Genomic DNA, 19851 nt, shown 5'->3' on the forward strand with positions numbered 1-19851 from the left:
GACTAACCTCAACATGTTCTTTTTTAAAGGTAATTTTTCTCCCTTCCCTTCCTTCTTGGCCAGGAAAAATCCCAGTTGGCTTGTTTAACTCATTTAAAGAGGAGTTTCTGGGAAGCAGAAGTCTCAAAAATGTCACTCAATATAGTTACAAAATAAACAAAAATTACATAAAATATTTAAAACCAAGGAAATCTAAATCTTAGACCAGTTTGGGGATCTACAAAGAGCCTAGGGCTCAGTAACATTCTTTAGATTCTGCTCAGTAGTGATGTCATATAAACAACAAGAAACTCCCTTCCAAAAAACATGTGACTTCCTCTTCTAACCCCTAGTTCTTTAATACAGTTTAGCTTATTGCTTCATCTGTTTACAAAATCAGACACTAAACTGCTAATCATTACTTGTCTGTTTTTATTTTTTCTTTCTGAACAGACATCTTTTGACGTGCTGTGAGAGCTCTCAAAATCTGTCCTGGTGGGTTTTTTTCTTGCTTATCATAACAACCTTTGAGGCACGCTGTCATGGTAACATCCTACTGCCCAAAGAAGACTAGAGACAACTTCCTGTAGAAACCACACCCAACAATCCTACACTCTCATCATCTGAAGTGATAGAAGTTGCTCTGGAGTGAGTCTACATTACATTACAGAGTCTACATTGGCTGGTATAGCTATGGCTGTATAGCTATGCTAACAGAGCCCTCTAGTGTAGATGCAGTATAAGCCAACAAAAGGAGCTCTTCTGCCAATATAGCTACACCATCATCTACTGGAATGATATTAGCTACATCGTATGCAGTGTTGTTGTAGCCAAGTCGGTCCCAGGATATCAGAGATACAGGGCGGGTCAGGTAAGATATTTTACTGGACCAACTCTCATCAACAGAAGTTGGTTCAATAAAAGATATTACCTCACCCACCTTGTCTCTCTAATTAGCTATGCTGTCATAAATATAAAGGGAAGGGTAACCACCTTTCTGTATACAGTGCTATAAAATCCCTCCTGGCCAGAGGCAACATCCTGTTACCTGTAAAGGGTTAAGAAGCTCAGCTAACCTGGCTGGCACCTGACCCAAAGGACCAATAAGGGAACAAAATACTTTCAAATCTGTGGGGGGGGGGACTTTTGTTTGTACCTTTTGTTTACGTGGTTGTTCTCTCTTGGGACTGAGAGAGGCCAGACAGAAATCCATCTTCTCCAACCCATCTTAATCCAAGTCTCCAATATCGCAACCAGTATAGGTAAGCCAGGCAAGGCGGATTAGTTATCTTTTGTTTTATGTGACTTTTATGTTTCCTGTGTTAAGAGGGAGGTTTATTCCTGTTTTCTGTAACTTTAAGGTTTTGCCCAGAGGGGGATCCTCTGTGTTTTGAATCTGAATACCCTGTAAAGTATTTTCCATCCTGATTTTACAGAGGTGATTCTTTTACCTTTTCTTTAATTAAAATTCTTCTTTTAAGAACCTGATTGATTTTTCATCATTCTTAAGATCCAAGGGTTTGGGTCTGTGTTCACCTATACAAATTGGTGAGGATTCTTATCAAGCCTTCCCCAGGAAAGGGGGTGTAGGGCCTGGGGGCATATTTTGGGGAAAGACGTCTCCAAGTGGTCTCTTTCCCTGTTCTTTGTTTAAAATGCTTGGTGGTGGCAGCATACTGTTCAAGGACAAGGCAAAGTTAGTACCTTGGGGAAATTTTTAACCTAAGCTGATAAGAATAAGTTTAGGCGGTCTTTCATGTGGGTCCCCACATCTGTACCCTAGAGTTCAGAGTGGGGAAGGAACCCTGACATATGCTAACAGTAGCATTCTTCTGTCGGCATAGTTGTGTCTACATCAGTGGTTTTATTGGCATAGCTATGTTGACTAAGGAGTGTGATTATTTATTTTCAAAACGTTGTGGTGTCGATCAGGCTTAAGCACTCCGCCGATGCTGCACTGTCGGGTGGGAAATTGAGAGGCTGGGAATAGAAATCAATCTTGTCTCTCTCCTTTCACACTGGAGAGTAGCGCCACCTCCTAATTTTTGAACCTGATTCTGCAATTCATCAGCTTGTTGTTACTCTAATTCAGGGGTCAGCAACCTTCGGCACGCAGCCAATCAGGGTAATCCGCTGGTGGGCCGCAAGACATTTTGTTTACATTGACCATCCGCAGGCACGGCCCCCCTGCAGCTCCTGTTCCCGGCCACTGGGAGCTGCGGGGGATCGTGTCTGCAGACAGTCAACGTAAACAAAATGTCTCGTGGCCCGCCAGTGGACTACCTTGATGGGCCGCGTGCCAAAGGTTGCTGACCCCTGCTCTAATTTTTATTTGTTTTATGCCAATCAATGTTTAGAGTTATTTTAAATATAAACATTTGAGCTAGTCAAAAAACAGAAAAACTGTTTCAAACTTGACCCATTTTCCATGAAAGTTTCTGTAAAATTTAAGAACAATTTTTAATCAAAATCATGTCCAAAACTGTTCTGGAATATTTTTGTTCACAGAAAGCTGCATTTTGGGTAAGCAAAAATGTTTAATGATGATTTCAAACATAATTTCAATTTAAAAATTTGATTAAAACATCACAAAACTTTCACAAAAAAACAGAAACATTTCAAAAATATCAACAATTTTTGGCAAAAGAGTCCATTTTTTAAAAAAAGGCCAAATTGCTGTGAACTTTTTGTGCAAAAAATTTTGACCAGCTCCAACAACCGTCCTTACCACTGCCCTTGAAGTCTCCATAAACACAGCCAATATTTGCTTAAAATAAATAAATAAACAAAAAGCAAGATAACCAAATGTTTTGGAAATTCTTTTGCAGTGGTGCTTGTCACCCCTATGGAATTAGTTTCAGGTAAAAACTATATGTGCTATTGGACAATAAAGCTTCCTGCCTCTTATGAATTATAAACTTCCAATTCTCAGCTTCAATAAGCAGAATAACTAGATTTATCCTTATGCGCTAAGGGACTGATTCAAAGCCACTTGAAGTCAATGGGAAGATGAACGAAGTCCAATGGACTTTAGTCCTTAGAGGATTAAACTTGTGTGATACTGAATAATTGAATCAATGAGCACTGAAGGCATGCCATTCCTTGCAAAGGGTAGGCAGCACGTCGGATGTTCAAGTTGCTGGAGCAAAGTTTAGACCCCAATTCAGGAAAACACTTAAGCATATGCTTAACTGTAATGAAGACAGGGATTCTTTCCTGAACCAGGACCTTAATTAACAAGTAAGACACACAAAAAATGTACTTGATTTGCCTTTGTACCTATTCAAAAATAATGCTTTTCTCTTTTCCTCTTATTGTTGTTATTGTATTCGTTTGCTTGGCGTGTTTGTTTTTTTTTAATGTAAGCAATTTAGTTACTATTAGGTAAAAAAAGTTACTTAACTGCTGGTAAAATATATTTGGACTCATGTTCTCTCTTCTGAATTCAGTTATGAGATCCAGAGACTCTAACATCTCTGATTTTTAGGCTCCCCCTCCACATGGATCATTAAACAGTTTCAAAAGCTTGTTTCAGACTCAGACTATTTCTATGCTGCAGAAAAGATAAAAATAAAACATGTCCTGTTCCCCAAAAAAACTCTGATAACTTTCATGATTCCCTAAAAATATCAATTTATTTTGTATTACTTAAGTACGCAGGTTTCGGAGTAGCAGCCGTGTTAGTCTGTATCTGTAAAAAGAACAGGAGTACTTGTGGCACCGTAGAGACTAACAAATTTATTAGAGCATAAGCTTTCGTGAGCTACAGCACACTTCATCGGATGCATACGCAGCTAATCCATATGCCATCAGCTGAGGATCCAGATGTTACAAATCATTTAAAAATTAGGAAAGTGGCTACTTAGTCCTTACTTAGTCACTTAAATGAGAATATGGTAGATCTTACTAGTAAGATCTGTTTGTTTGTTTTTTTCTGGTGACTAAAACATATTTGAAGCGGATATCTGACACTTCTCATCTTTCGAGATTTTTAGACACCTATCCCTCATGGAGACTGTAAACTTACTAATGGCTTGCAGTTAGATTTTCCAGTACAAGTTCACTGTACTGTGTGTGTGTGTTTCCCCACTGATACAAGTCACCTGGTGACCATCATGAATACATACAGATTGTATGATTTACATGTTTGCATTGATTCTGTGGACATATCTCTTCCCAGTGGAACCTGCTGTTGCATTTACCACCTGCAAGATGGGAAATCCTCAGGGTTCTGTGGATGTTTGAAGCTATCATAGGTTTTTACATAGCATTGTCATGGCCTTAGACTGGACAGCAGCTGTCCATAAAAGGAGATTTAGAGAATGCCTGAGACCTGGAGAATGCCTAAAACCTAGGCGATGGTGACATTTACAGAACTGTTATCACTACAAGAGAGCTATCTGTTTTTGCTTCTGTGCCTTTTAAAATGCAAAACAATCAACAGTCATTCCATCTGAGCTGGCAACAAGGGTAACAGCTGGATGTAAATTAATACTAATCCAAAATCCTTGAGAATGAACATCTCCAGACATTCAAACCACAGCATTCAATGATAAGTCTGATCAAGGGTTATGCTTCTTTTATTCAACCAAACTGTGGCAACATGCTCACTATCACATAGCAGTGCTTGAACGTAACCTTTCAAAGCCCCGCTGATGAAGAAAAGATACGCTTCTAACTTAATCCAGACTGCCACATTGAAAAGCCATCTGTGAGGATATTTTGAAGGAAACAGATGGAAAAGGAAGAGATTCCTCTGAATGCAGGGTAAGATTTACATTATCCTCATGAACTTCCATGTAGTCCGCATGTTTATATAATTTATCACTATTTCCTTAGGCAGCTCAGATTAGGAAACTCGCATGAGCTCATATTCTTGTTGTTAATTCTGAGTCTGAACTCCTCTCCTTTAAAGGGAAATTCAGTAGTGTAAAAGAAAAGAAAGAAAGGCAATTGGACAGAGTGAAGGCCATTTATGTCAGGCACCCAAACTTCCTATTGCTACCTCTCCTCCTTTTCAGCCTAGAGCCATTTTAGTATGTGTGCACCCATGACGACAGTCTACATTCATTGCCATGAAACAGAGCCGAGTGACAGCAAGAGGCTCTGCTCATTGTAGTTTTAGAGCAATGCCTATTACAGCTGCTATGGTAAAGGCCAGTCAGTACTTGTGTTGAAAACCACTGCTGCCAGGGGTTTAAAAAAAAGTTCTTTGCATTTACTTGGCATACAAATAACTGCATTCATATTTATAATGTATCTGTTTGTAAACAGAAGTTTAGCTATAGTTCTAGTGCTACATTACCTTTTAGAAATCCAGAGTTATCTACCTACTTCCATGTTAAATACATTCTCTACTTGATTTCTAGTTTTCTATAAATACAGCAAAATTCAGAGATTAAAAGTGAGAGTTGCAAAAGGGCAATTATTAACTCTAGTGCTCACCATGGAGAGGAATCCCTCTGCCCACCTTTGGCTGCAGAGCAGCTGCAAAGCTGCACCAAGGAGGCTATTGCAGCCCAGTGGCTGAACCCCGACCCCCTGCGGCAGTGAGTCTCAGAGCCCGGGTCCACAGACTTGGGCTCTCTGTTCCTGTGCTATGCTGCTAAAAATAGCCATATGGATGTTCTGGCTGAGCTCAGGTTCTGAAACCCACCTCCCCTCCAAGGCTTCAGAGCCAGAGCTGGAACATCCACTTGACTATTTTTAGTGCTGTAGCGTAGGCCCCGCAAGCCTGAGTCTATAGACATGGGTTCTGAGACTTGTTGGTGCACGTGGGTTTTTTTGCCATGTAGACGTACCCTCTGTTGCCTCTTCTGCTGCCCCCTATGTGGGGAGGGGAGGATAGTAGGATCCAGGCAGCAATGGGTCCTCTGGTCCAAGCCTTCTCTTAGTCTACCTTTACCCTGCCCACTGTGTAGTACTGCCCATCTTCGGAGAGGAGCTCTGCAACATGTAAGAAGCATGCACCTCATGCAAGGCCCCACCCAGAATCCTGTCCTTCTTTGCACAGCTGAACTGTGCCTGGAGTCTCTGCTGGCTGGGAGGGATGGTGAATTTGAGTTTAGTGTAGAATTCCTACTGCATTATCCTGAATGTTATCTCCACCATTAGGAGAGTGCAATATTATTGTATCAACACCATTCATTAATCATGGCTGTAGTTTTATTGTTTTTTTTAGAAACTGGACTCCTACACATGCTTTTGGAGAGTTTTTATCTTTTTACCACTAGAACTTTCTGTTTCTATTTTTAATTCAGGTTCTTTTTACAGTAATACATTCAAACCATAACATAGTCTAGCAAAAGTTCTGTTCCTTCAAAAAAAGCAGACCTATATCAAGAAGAGTTCTGTACCCTTAGTAGTCCATCTGTATTCATCAAAGCACTAAGCACATGCTAAGTACTTTTCTGAATATGGATGGACTTAAGCCCATATGTAAACACTTGACTGAAATGGGGCCTATATGTAATTATTCTGAAAAATATTTAGTGGACAAGTGGGGTTTATTTTGTTGTGTGGATTTAATGGATGATTTAAATGATCAGTGCATTTTTCCATTTATTAAGTACTAATTGCATTACTTACAATAAACATTGCTAATTTACATGCTCAAGAACAAAGGATATTAAGGTAATCTACAGAATTAATTCATATAAACATTTCTTACCTGAGCAGGCTTCTTCTGAACCACTTGTTGCGGCTGCAAAGAAAAGTAAATATTAGCCCTTTTATGAACAAGAAAATACATTGAGGCCATATTTCATTTTCTAATGTCTGAAACAACATATAGACAAAGGACCAAATTCAAAGATGATGTGAAAAATAGTGCACATCTCCTGCACTCACTCAGACGCCCCAGACATACTTACGTCCCCTCACCCAACATGTAAAGGTGTCTCAGTTGATGTAATGCACACTCTGTGGAGGCAGACATATATGTAAGGGATAAGTTAAAGCAAGGTAAGGGCTGCGTTAATATGCACTTTTCTCCAGCTCCTCAGGGTGTGTGTTACAGCAGCTTTACACATCAGAAGAGGGGGTTTAAACAGGTATAGAATCTGAATGTAGAGGAGTCTGTTACTCTAAGGAAGTCTGCCTTATAGCACCTTCTATATCCCCTCTGAATTTGTCCCCAAAGATGCAATTTTAGTTTAGTTTCAAAAGTAATGTTATTGATACTATGTTAGATTTTGGTATGTGTGTGTGAGTACATACCAAGTAACTTTTGGGAAGCTTATATTATCCAGAAATTTCCCTCATATCTGACACTGTGCATTCTGTAAGCAGGCTGACCCCCATTCAGTCCCTCAGAACTGTTTGTGTAGATACAGGTACACATTCATACTCCAAAAGTGGCATTTCTGTGGTCCTATGTTCTGGCTGGTCCGGGAATGGGCACATAACACCATTGTAGACCCCTGATGATTTTACTTATTCCAGCAACACAGTTAATTCTAGAAGAGGATGGGGGGACGGATGAGCTAACATACACACACCAAGCTCCTAGGTCCTATCTGAAATATTATCTCTAATGACTGGCTCTGATGACCTGTAGAGCATGATCTCCACAGGTCTTGGTAAAGGTACAAAATAACAAGACTACTTAGCACTCATAGAGGGTGAAATCCTAGCCCCACTGAAGTCAATAGGAGTTTTCCCAATAACTTTAATGGGAAACCCACATAATGTGCACCCACATAATTTTTTTATATATATATTCAAAGCACAATCGTTGCATCTAATGATTTTCTTCCTAGCCATTGCTTTATGGATGTGTTGCCTATTCCCAACTTTGCCTGTTCCCAGCTCAAGACCTGTGTTTGTCTCCTTACTTGGGCATAAGCCAACAAGTCATTTAGCTAGACAAAGGCTAGTTTTCTTTACAGTGTGTTAGAAAATCGCTTAAACTTTTCAAAATAAACAATTTGATGTATCTGGTCCTTAAGAGCAATATTTTAGTGGGAAAAATGAATGAAAATGTAAAACAAAGGTAACTGATGCTAGGATCAATTCAGACTCCCCACCACAGAGCATTCTATTTTAGCAACAGATACTTTGTTTACCTGCAATATCTTTCTAATTCTATGGAGTCCTGATACTGATATGTTTTTGTATTTCTGCATAAACCTCTAAGGAAATACTAGAAAAGAAAGTGCAATTTACTACGTCCATTTTTTAAAATCTTAGCGTTGACCCTTTCTTTTCCATTGAATAACTGTGCAGTGGAGAAGTGATCAAAAATGCACACTTTTTTTGTTGATGTCTTTCCCAGGTGACTACAGGCCCTGGGCTGATTAGCACATTTGCTGCCTCTTGGGAAATGAGTCTTGGTGCAAAGAGATTATTTGGTTCAAAAGAATCATTTGTAAGAATAGCATTCATCAAGCTTATCAATAATCTCAATCATTAGCACTTCCCTGACTTTTCTTCCCCCTGTTGATTACACCTGTACACATGTTTACTCCCAAACCACACAAAATCCACAGACATTCTCACTGGCTGACTTGATTCCTACAGCTCAGAAATCCCCATTTTTTTTGGCAGTGGACCCTGCATTCATGTGACTGTTGCACACTATAGCTCAATGAAATCCACTGAAAGAGCTGCCAACTCACCAAATTTTCCATGAATTAGCTCCTGACACTTCAATGAGGGGAAAGACAATGTCTGAAACAAGGCCAGCTCTGGCTCCTTGCCTAGTATGTGTCACAGTAATTCTACCAGCTGCCCTTCCACATAGCACTTCATACTTTTCAGACCACCAAAAAGACCCTTGAATACTTTCAATACCAGTTGGGGTTAGAGCTGCCAGTATGTTTTCCCAGCCTCTGGCACCCGATGGCTTCAGACTGAACCTAGAAAGTTTTGTGTGTGTTTGTTTTGTTTTTATTTTTATGAATGGCTTTAGTAGAGGACTCTGATTGAAGCACAATACTGCAGTCATTCATAAAATGTGAAGGGAAAATGTTGTACTTTGCCTGCCTGGAAACTGTTTCTGATACTGACCAAGTTTTATGAGACTCTTAATCACTCGGGACCTTTGGTATCTTACTGCTGAGAGCTTGCTAGCTAGAGTTCTTGTGATTCAAAATACTATGGATTTGTGATCTTGGATATGCTGTTTATTATGCTTTTATAAGGAAGAACTGTATGATTTAGATTAAGCTTTAAAGCAGGGGTCAGATCCTTAGCTGGCGTAAATCAGCATATTCCCTTGAAGCCCATGACATTTAAAGCTTTGCCACTTAGAAAACAATGATTTTTATGGGCTGGGCTCCTGCAGATTGAATCAATGGGTGCTTTGTTTGCATAAGGGCTGCAAATATTGCTTGGTAAAGTCAAGCGGGATTTAGTCTGGTCTCCTGAGGCTTGGAGTGTCCCTGGCCTTGAAGGCAATGAGAGAGTTCAGGGAAACTGACTGCACAGAATCAGGGCCTATGTGTCCTGCTCTAGTGATGCTTTCTTTGACTGTAGTGGCTATGTATCCTTTGGCTCCTTTGTCAACTCTTTGACAAGTTAATGATGTAACCTCCTCTGCTCACTAAGCTTTCACTTCATTGTGTTAACAGATCTCTGCATCTTCCAATGAGTGTCTTGGAATGAGACACCTCTAATTCAAAAGGCTGTTGCATTTAAATGTACATCTTGCTGGGGTAAAAGAGAAATCATCTTGGATATAAAAAAAAGTTAGTATCTATAAAAAAATGCCAGAGACAAAGGACTTTAAAGAAATCCTTTGGAGCAAAATAACATTGTACACAGAACTGGAGAGCCCTGAATAAAAGACTCCATCAGCTGAGAGTGTTACTTATGGATTCTGTACAGCAAATCTCTGTATCTCTGACTGTTCTCAAAGATGTGTAGTCTCGTTTATTTCAAAGATCACATTTGGAGTAGCTTAGCTCAATATATAACTTTCAAGTGTTATTTTTTGCCTAGTTTAAAAGTAGACTATTTTATATTGCCTGGAATATCAGTCACAATTCTGGACACGTGAAAGAAAAATTCACCTCTTTTGGTCAAACACGATTATAAGACACTGTCTTACACTGCGTCCCCAAATTCATGCACTACAGGGAATACAAAGCAAAAGTGTTAAGATGCTGGCAGATATTAAAAATATTCCTGTGAGAAGAGAACTTAAATAGCAATAATGTCTTTTAGTATAAAATGGAAACTAGAATATAGCAGGATTTTCTTCACCAACTTTAAAATTGTGTTGTTTTAATGTGCTAGCTAAAGCAAAATAAAATTAACTGTATACTTTCATGGGCCGATACTGCACTTTGGATGGAAAAAAACAACTATGGTGACAACATGAACAGACCTTTCAGATGTCTTGTCCTCAGCTTAAACTTCACACAGTTAAATCCCAACTCCTTATCTTTCCTAACAAACCTTCTTCACTTCCTTCATCCTCTATCACTGCTGACAATCACCACCGTCCTCTCTGTCACCCAGGCCTAGGGATTAGTTTTGACTTCTTTTCTCTTGCCCTGACATCCAGGTCATATCCAAATCCTGCCACCTTTTCCTTCTCGACATCCAAGATGCATCCTTTCCTTTCCCTCCCCACAGCCAAATCTCTTGCTCAGGCCTCATTATATCCTGCCTCAATGACTACAACGTCCTCCTCTAAAAAGTCTATAAATCAGATATCGTCTACCTGTGTAGGGAACTACAGACCCTGATCAAATCACTTCTTAATCCTTCTCTTTGTAGACTAGTTTGAGCTTCTTTACTCTCTCATTGTAAGACATGATCTCCAGTCCACAAATAATTTTTGTTGCTCTTCTTTGAACTCAATCCATTTTTTTTTAAAATGGACACATTATTCCAGCAGTGGTTCCATCAGTACCAAATACAAAGGCAATATCATCTCCATACTCCTGCTCATTATCACCCTGTTTATATTTCCAAATAGGAATTCCAAGTTAGCCCTTGTTAGCGTGCATACCTGGGCTTTCATACACTTTGCTGAATGTCATGCAAGTAATCCTTCCAACGTTTTCAATATTAATTGGGAGATTTCTATAACTGAGTTATAAGTTACATTTTGAAACTTCATGGTGTTGGTTGGAAGAATATGCATAGCTTTTCTTTTAAATAAAATGAACAATGTTGGAACACATATATAATGATTACAGATGAAAATACTATGCATGAATTCAATCCACTAATTGATTTCCATCCCCAAAGTATAGCAATCCACATTGTTCTTAAATATTAAAAGTCTGCATTTGGATCTGTCTCTCTCCCTTATTAAAGTGAGCTTAGTGCTGTGAAAGGTGCCAAATGGACAATCCCTGGAGACTAAAGTTCTCTGTTTTACCCACAAGCGAGTACAATATCAACAGTGACAATACAATCATACATAGGTAGCTCTGTTGGTGAGATTAGCAAGAAAGGTGAAAAACTAATGGCAGTTATGATGGTTTCACTAATGCCAACTAAGTACTGTAGTTAGACAATCAACTCATTTCATAGGTCACCCTAGCATTTGTAGCTCTAATTTAACAGAAGTGTAAAATGATATGCACAAATCCCTGTTGACCTGCACATCCAAGAAGGTTCAAGAACTCAAATAATACTAGCGAAACTGAAATTAATCCAAACTAAAAAATATTCCCTCCAAACGATTTCAAGAGGTGGCACAATAATTTCTGTTGTAACTCGCACCTTCCTCAACTAGTTTAAATCCAACCTTGCCCCTGCCTACTTGATAACTGTGGAAGACATGCACATTTAGCGATCCATGTTTTGGGAGATTTGGAGTGGATCCTTAGTTATGGATAAAGGCTGCTTTTCGCTTCTTAACTGCATACATGAATCCACAGTGCAGAACTTGTGATATACTGGCTTATATAAATGCATATTAATGCCCTCTATCCAATAGAACCAGGTATGCAGATTTCTCAATTGGAGACTACTGTGCACTACAGTGGTTAGAGACCTAAAAACAGTATATATGTCCAACCGTCACCAAGAGCTACAGCTCTATTAGCTCAGTGAGTAAAATGCCTGAAAATTTTGGGGAGCAAAAGATCATGAATTCTATTGCCTACAGCCCAGGTTTGCAGTTAACAGGCAACCATGGTGTCTATGTATGCACACAGCCATGGGTCATTAGAATCTAACAGTAATACCATCAGGCCCTTATAGTGCAAAGATTTCATAGTGATCTGTGTAGTCTTATAAACTGGGATAACAGTAATCTGTGGAGAATTTTGGTAAATCTGTGCTATTTCTAGCCTTTATTTTCTACCCTACTTGGTCCTACTTTTAGATTTGAATAGCAAAGACGAAGTAGGATCATTGAAAAACTATTTATTAGTTTACTAAACTGACCTGCTGCTGGACCTAGTTTTACAGAAACCCACAAACTCCCACAAGCCACACCACTGGAGACCAATATCCTTTAGCCTATAGCAATGTAAACTCCACTCTCATCCTAATTGTTAATGACAGTAGCAAGGAACTCAGTTATCTCAATAAATATTTAATAGAATACTTCCTTGTTTGCATATTCCAAACTTAGTTCTAGGAAAACCCATTCAGATAACAGAAATTATCATGTTACATGTATATCCAATACGATAAGCACATTAAAGGGAAATTTCAGCCTGTCAAGATGAGGATTTAACAGGCAAAAGTAACTTTTTATCTAGGTACTTTTATGGCCTTTGTATTTGGTCACCTTGGGTGAAATTCTAGTCCCACTAGTGTCAATGGCAGTTTAGTCACTAACTTCAGCAGAGCCAGGATTTCACCCTTTGTGTTTACATCTATCTTCACAACAGAGGGCTAGACGCCTGTTATGTTTTTAATAGTTTTAGGTTCTGGGGAAAATATCAAAACATGAGAGAAATCCCTGGGAAAGAGCCAATGGGTCAGATTCTGCTCTCATTTACAGCAGGATAATTCCAGTGTAACACTAATTTAAATGGATTTACATCTGGATAACTGAGAGTTACTGGCAGATTTTCCACAAAGAATTCTTCAAGTTTGAAAAGAACTGTTGGCAAGTAAATAGGAAAAGTCTCATTTCTTGTCAACTGTTAATTACTGATCAACAATATCCAACAGTTTATCAAGGATGTAAACAAAACTCAACGCACAGTAGGTGAATGTGAATATATTTTACACTCTGTTGCCTTGATATAAAACATTTTTGATTATTTTAAATATGTCAATTGTAATATCAACTACACTTCTCTTAAACTTCTAGGGCAGTAGAGGTTACAAATAATTAGTCATTCAAAAGGGGCTTATATCTCTGACTGAAGTATAGAAGTCAGATTCTCCATTGTGTTACACTGGGTTTACAACCGTGTAACTCAGCTGAAATCAGTTTTTTTAAGTCATTTCTATATGTTTATATTGAATTCAAATCTGGGAGCCCACTAATAGCCACAACCATCAGAAGCTGTGATTTAGGGCCAAACTGTGCTACTTGGTCTTGCTCAGATTCACGGTCTGGAGGAGGGCACAAAAAGTCTTCTCTTCATTGCACATCCCGATAGCAGTGTCTACACCATCATTTTCCCTGTTCCTTGCTCTCTTTCTGCCCCACCTTTTCATTTTTTAGCATTCCCCCCATTCCATTCACTTTTCTGAAACTAAGGGCTTATCTATATGGCATGGGTGGCGAGTGAATGCGCCCTTGAGGGGGGCTACCCCCGGCCCTCCCCTTCTGCCTCCATCCCCCACTGGAGCCCAGAGCACCTCCTCCTGCAGCCGCCGCCTCCCCCTACACACCCCCAGCTTCAGCGCATCAGGCAGGCAGTGTGGTGGGTGGTGCGGCTGGACCAGTTCCAGGAGGGTGGAGCATCCAGAACGCCCCCAGCCCCGGAGCACCAGGCAGGCGGTGCAGTCCCAGTGCCCCCAGCGCTAGACGGACGCACGGTGTGGCGTGGCCCCAGCCCTGATGTCTTGTGTGCACCCGCACCAGCCTGCCTGCCCCCAGCCTCTCAGCCACAGAAGCGCGGGAAGGGTACTGGAAGCAGGCAAGAGTCTGGGGATGGAGCATGGGCAGGGCCACAACAGGCTGTTTGAGGAGGCACAGCCTTCCCCTGCCTATGCTACCTGCTGCCCATGCTACACAGAGACTTAGTGTGTGGCAAGCCAGGGTGAGAATATACAGTGCACCAGCCTGCAGCACACCAAGTGGCTGTTTGAAACAGCAGTGCATCATAGCGCATGACGGAACTTTGATTGGGTGGCAGCAGGCTCTGCTGGCTGCTTAGTACATGGCATGCTGATGCAACGTAAATTCATACCCCAGCCTGCCGTGCACTACGTTTCTGTATAGACAAGCCCCTAAATTTTAAAACTTTAATGTGACTTTTTAAGAGCTCTTGAAAGGTGACAAACTGACAGCTGCGGGAAGTGAAGCTCCCTGTTTATCCACAGAACAGATAAGGTATGTGGTTCTCAACCAGGGATCTGGGGCCCCCTGGGAGGAGGTTTTAGGGGGGTCTGTCAAAATAAACCAGAGAGCAGGGCCAGCATTAGACTCGCTAGGGCCCAGGACAGAAAGATGAAGCCCAAGCCCTGCCACCCAGGGTTGAACCTGAAGCCCAAGCAAGTTAGCTTTGCGGGGCCCAGTGTGGTGTGGGGCCCTGGGCAATTGCTCTGCTTGCTATCCCCTAACATGGCCGTGGCTTTTAATCTACTGGATATGCAGAAAACCAGTTGTTGTGGCCATGGAATTTTTATAGCATGTTGGGGGGGCCTCAGAAAGAAAAAGGTTGAAAACCCCTTTAACGGACTTTGCCTATGATGCCCAATCAATATGCCTCAACCTGAAACTTTTAAGGGAGAGAAGGTGGTTCAGTCTCTTTGCCTTTTCTGATAACATTTCCAACTAAGGTCCCACTTAGTGCCCACTGAGGTGCTATTTTTGTAATGTTGTGAATCTGGTCTCAGGGTGCAACTTGACAGGAATCCAGTTTCTTCCCAAATTCTTTCAATAACCTAAGCCAAGGAATCTGACACACAGCATCATACGTGTGTGATCATGCATGTCTTTCCAAGTAACACTTTCCCAGTTGCAGCCAATGACAGTTTCTCCTCCCTTTTATCAGCATGCTCTGCTGCAGCCACTGCCTTTTGCTTCATGTTTTCAGCAGCAACTTCAAAAAAAAAAAGGAAAGGAGGAGAGACTCATATCTCACTGAATGAGATGGCGTGAGAAGGTGAATGAAGAGAAACATGTTCTTTCGGGGTGGGCTGGGACTTACAGGGGATGTGGATGATATCATCTGTACTGTGCCTCTTTCACAGCCATGTTTTGTACAGGGTTTATGCCTTTGGATGTTCTGATGGTTTGGAATTGGCACCTGACAACTACATTGGATAAACTGCAGTGGAGATCATTTGAATAACCATTGTGGCTGACCTTAGCGTATATATCTGAGAGTCATCCATGCTGAACAGCGACAATCCAATTTCTGATAATGTTTCAGTGCGAGTCCAGTGCTTCATTGTAAGTGATCACTTGGTTTGGTCCTTCTCAGCAAACCAGTCTCATTTATGGCCTTCCACTACTCTGCCATAGGCTGGGAGGATTTCCCTCTAAAAGAGTTGCCTACAATGAAATGAGGGCAATCAATGGTGCTACACCCATTTATAGCAGCTGAAGATCTGGCCAATATGTTATCTTGAATGCCTTGAATGTCTGAGCAAATGTGCTGGTAGACAATTGGTTGGCTAGAGATGTTTTTGTATGTCTGGGATAAACGGATGTTTTTAAGGTGCTATATTTGATCATTACTGTTGCATCCAGGATAGGGTTGCCAACTTTCTAATCGCACAAAACTGAACACCCTTGCCCCACTCCCTGCCCTGCCCCTTCTCTGAGGCCCCACACCTGCTCACTCCAACCCCCCTCCCTCTGTTGCTTGCTCTCCCCCACCCTCACTCACTCGCTCATTTTCATCGGGCTGCAGCAGGGAGTTGAGGTGCAGGAGGGGGTGAGGGCTTTGGTTGGGGGTGTGGGCTCTGGGGTGGGGCTGAGGGGTTTAGGGTGCAGGAGTGGGCTCCGGGCTGGGGCCAAGGGGTTCAGAGTGCAGGAGGGGGATCAGGGCTAGGGCAGGGCATTGGGGTGCGGGGTGCAGGCTCCGGGAGGGAGCTTGGGTGCAGGAGGGGGCTCGGGGCTAGGGCAGGGGGCTGGGGTGCATGAGGAGTTTCGGGGTGTGGGCTTTGGGAAGCATTTACCTCAGGTGGCTCCCAGGAAGCTGCGACATGTCCCTCTGGCTTCTAGGCGGAGCCATAGCACAGCAGCTCTGTGTACTGCCCCCACCTGTAGGTGCCATCCCCACAGCTCCCATTGGCTGTGGTTCCCAGCCAATGGGAACTGTGGAGCCGGTGCTCAGGGCTTGGGCGATGCGCAGAGCCCCTGTGGCCACCCCTATGCCTAGGAGCTGGAGGAATATGTTGCCACTTCCTGGGAGCCGCGCAGAGCCAGGCAGGGAGCCTGCCAGCCCTGCCAACCGGACTTTTAATGGCCCGGTCAGCAGTACTTACCGGAGCTGCCAGGGTCCTTTCTGAACCAGCGTTCCCGTCGAAAACTGGAAACCTGGCAACCATAATCCAGGAAGTTGATGCTGCTGTTGGAAAGTTTCTGAGAGAGTTCTAGTGGAGTTTGCTGAAATCCTAGCAAAGTTTTATAAGGGAGTCACTATCCTTCAACCAAAATATAAATATATTTTTCATGTACCAGAAATATACTAGTGACTTAGTTAGAGATGACGGGGGAAGGGGAGTGGGCCTAGGGTAAAGTGCCCCGCCAGTTTTGGTGCTTGGCTTGTACTGAGCATGCTCACATGGACTGAGCATGCTCATTTACACTGCTGAAGCTGGCTACCCTCACTCTGCCCTCCCACTATCTGCTGGCATGGGTTGTCTCTGGGCTTAGTGCTACATTATTGTAAGTAATCCATTTCCAGACTTGTAGGGAAGACGTTGATGTGGAACCATTTTGATGTATGGTACATTACATTTTGCATTTGGCTCATGTTGTTATATTTGAAAAGGAATCACAGGTATATGTTCCCCAGGGTTCAAAACAAATGATTTGTGCAATCCTTGCAAAGCAGCATGAAAGCCAAATTGAATTTTTGTTATGTTTTTACCATCCAGACAACAAATGCAACATCTCCGTATACAGTATGCTGTAAGCCACAGTATGTACTAATAGATTTAAAAGATGTTAGCAAAGCTAAATTCCTCTTTATTCAGCTGAAATCAGCTGTTAAAAAACTGATTTGCAGATCGATACGCGGCCTCTGTAATAACCTACCCTTAACATCCTGGTAACCATAGCGAAAGGAATGGAGTGTGTTTGTGTGTGTGAGAGAGAAAAAGCTCTCACTTCCTTTTCCTGCCAAGATGGCAGCAGCCTGAGATGGTGGGGACTGAAAGAGGCTTTATTCCTTCAGTACGTGCTCTGGATGTGAAGGTGGAAGAATCCATCTATTTGGAGATTGACTCAGAAGTTACTGTGCACAGACTGGTGGATCCTGTGGTGCTATTAGCTGATGTTATGATTAATAGTTCATAGATTCCAAGGCTGGAAGAGACCATTGTGATCATCCAATCTGAACTCTTGTATAACTCAGGCCATAGACCTTCCCCAAAATAATTCCGAGAGCATACCCAATGAGCCTTGTTTCTGTGGTACCTGTGGGGAAGCTGACTTGGGAATTGCTCTGGGCTATGGGGAAGGATTTGGGGTGATGGGACAGGCATTAGGAGTATGTATTCAAAAGGGAAAATAGTTTGCTTTGCAGCTCCTTGCTTTGGGGAGCAATTGCCAGAGGGAGATCTGGGAAAGGAATGGGTGGAACTATGTCCCTTTACTCTGGGAAATGGTTTGTAAGGCATGTCCTCCATTTCAAACACTACACAGAGTCTTGAGGAGAGGCAGGAATACAGTGGAGCTTGGCCACAGTTGGGCTGTATCAGTAATATAGGGGTAAAGGACAATTTTGTAGCCACACCTGTAGCCTTCCCATCCCCTGTAAGTGGAGAAGGGGCTAGTACTGGGATCTCCTCTGTTGCAGGGGCTCCATTCTCTTTAAGGAACTCCATCCAGGGGATTATACAGCATCTGAGTTGACCAGAGGGAAAAGTGGCCCATAAAAGGCATTTTTAAAGAATCTGAAGTGGGGACTTTTGTTTTTCTTGCCCCTGAGGTTCCCAGCAACACAAAGGGGGAAGCCCCCGTGCTTAGGAGGGAGCACAAAGGCCTGTCGCGAGTGAGCAACTGAGGAACAGTGACAATAAGGAAGGACCTGAGGTGTCTGTTTCAAGTGTGGGGGTCCCTGAGAGGCTGAGTAGGAAGAAATCCCATGCAGCAGTCACAGCCAGTTGAGATCAGGCTTCTGGGCAAGCCCCCTTGCAATGAAAGCATTGCCCTGGGGTGTCTCAGCAGAGATATGTGATTGGTCTGCACTACACAGGGGACATGGACAAAAGTCTCACTAGGGATTTTGTTGTTGGGGCTCTGTTAAGATTCTTTAGGATTCTCTCCTGCATGCCTGCAAGCCGTGATATACCTGCCAGGCAGCAGAGAATGCCATGTCAGCTTTTACTCTTATGGCGAAGAGGATTTTTTCCTGGGAACGGTTTGGAATTAGGAACTGGACTGGAGATTGGGGTGATATAGTGGCCAATCTTTATTCCAACCTGCTCTGAAGCCTGTGACTACTTTATTCTGCAGTGAAAATACACATGAAGCAAAAGTGCTGCATTTGAGTTCCACGTAACACTAAAGTGGTGCAGACTCCAATTAAAGTTTCTGATGGATTTAGGGTTTGGAATGGTGAATTTAAAGGCACCACTAAACTCTTCCAGATAAATATTACAGTGCAACATCTCCCCAATATATTTCACTTAGATTTGAAGTGGGGTTATTGTAGGGATCCTGGGCAGCCACGCACCTTTTTTACCTGTGGCTCTACAGAGCATTTTAGTGTGTCTGGGGAGTGAGAAACTGCATGTGCTGTGGTTAGGGTGACCAGATAGCAAGGTTGAAAATCAGGATTTGGGGGAGGGGGTTTAATATTTGCCTATATAAGACAAAGCCCCTAATATCGTGACAGTCCTGATAATATCAGAACATCTAATCACCTGAGCTGTTGTTCTAATGCACACAACTGTGAGGACTACAGGGACTTCAGTAGATGCAACATGCATGGGAGAAGTGGACATGTTCATAGTCAGTGCCCCAAGACATGGCCCAATAGGGAAAGAAATCACTCCCAGCCTTGCAGGGAACATTCCTTCTTCCCTGAGCCAGAGGTTCAGAGGATTTTGAGCAGCCCTGCAAGAGTTGTGGCAGGGCCTCTCTACTTCTGGGGGAAGGATTGGGGGACTTTGTTTGTTACTGATTCAGAAATGGAAAGGGTCAGGGTGACGGAGTGGGAACCACTGAGAGCCAGGATGATGCAGATGGGTATTTCAGACCTAGTAATGTGGGGGGAGACTATCAGAAGTGGGCAGGGGGGAAAGAAGAAACTGGGGAAGGAACATCTTCAGGCACAATTGGTTATGCAGGAATCTCAATCACCAGGGATGGATAGGCAGGCTACGGTACGGGTATGGCAGACTTGCTAGCTGGAAAGCACGTTTTGATATGCTCAGCTTCAGGAAAAGAAAAGTTCTGTGCAATCAGACAGGGAAGGAGAGGATCCACAGAGAATGCTAAGTAGCTGAAGCTGGCCTGCAGCTCTCCAAACTACACAGAATTTTCACAGTTCTAACGGGTAACAGGTTTTCTATATGGGTGCTGTTGCAGATGACGGAGAGCAGGCATTACAAGCACCTTTATTTGGGGAAGCAGAACTGAGTGTTATTGGGCTTGAG

At 42.4% G+C, this 19851-nt stretch overlaps 1 protein-coding gene across 2 annotated transcripts in view; it reads right to left on the minus strand.

The window, feature by feature from the left end:
• Nucleotides 1–19851, minus strand: part of HMGA2 (high mobility group AT-hook 2) — a 166878-nt gene that overhangs the window by 21162 nt on the left and 125865 nt on the right. For both annotated transcript variants that reach the window (XM_048835872.2, XM_048835873.2), the window contains one exon: nucleotides 6650–6682. In XM_048835872.2, coding sequence (XP_048691829.1) covers nucleotides 6650–6682 — 33 coding nt within the window. The remainder of the gene's footprint in view (nucleotides 1–6649; nucleotides 6683–19851) is intronic.

Source organism: Caretta caretta, chromosome 1 (assembly GCF_965140235.1).
Source record: "Caretta caretta isolate rCarCar2 chromosome 1, rCarCar1.hap1, whole genome shotgun sequence".
NCBI lineage: Eukaryota > Metazoa > Chordata > Testudines > Cheloniidae > Caretta > Caretta caretta.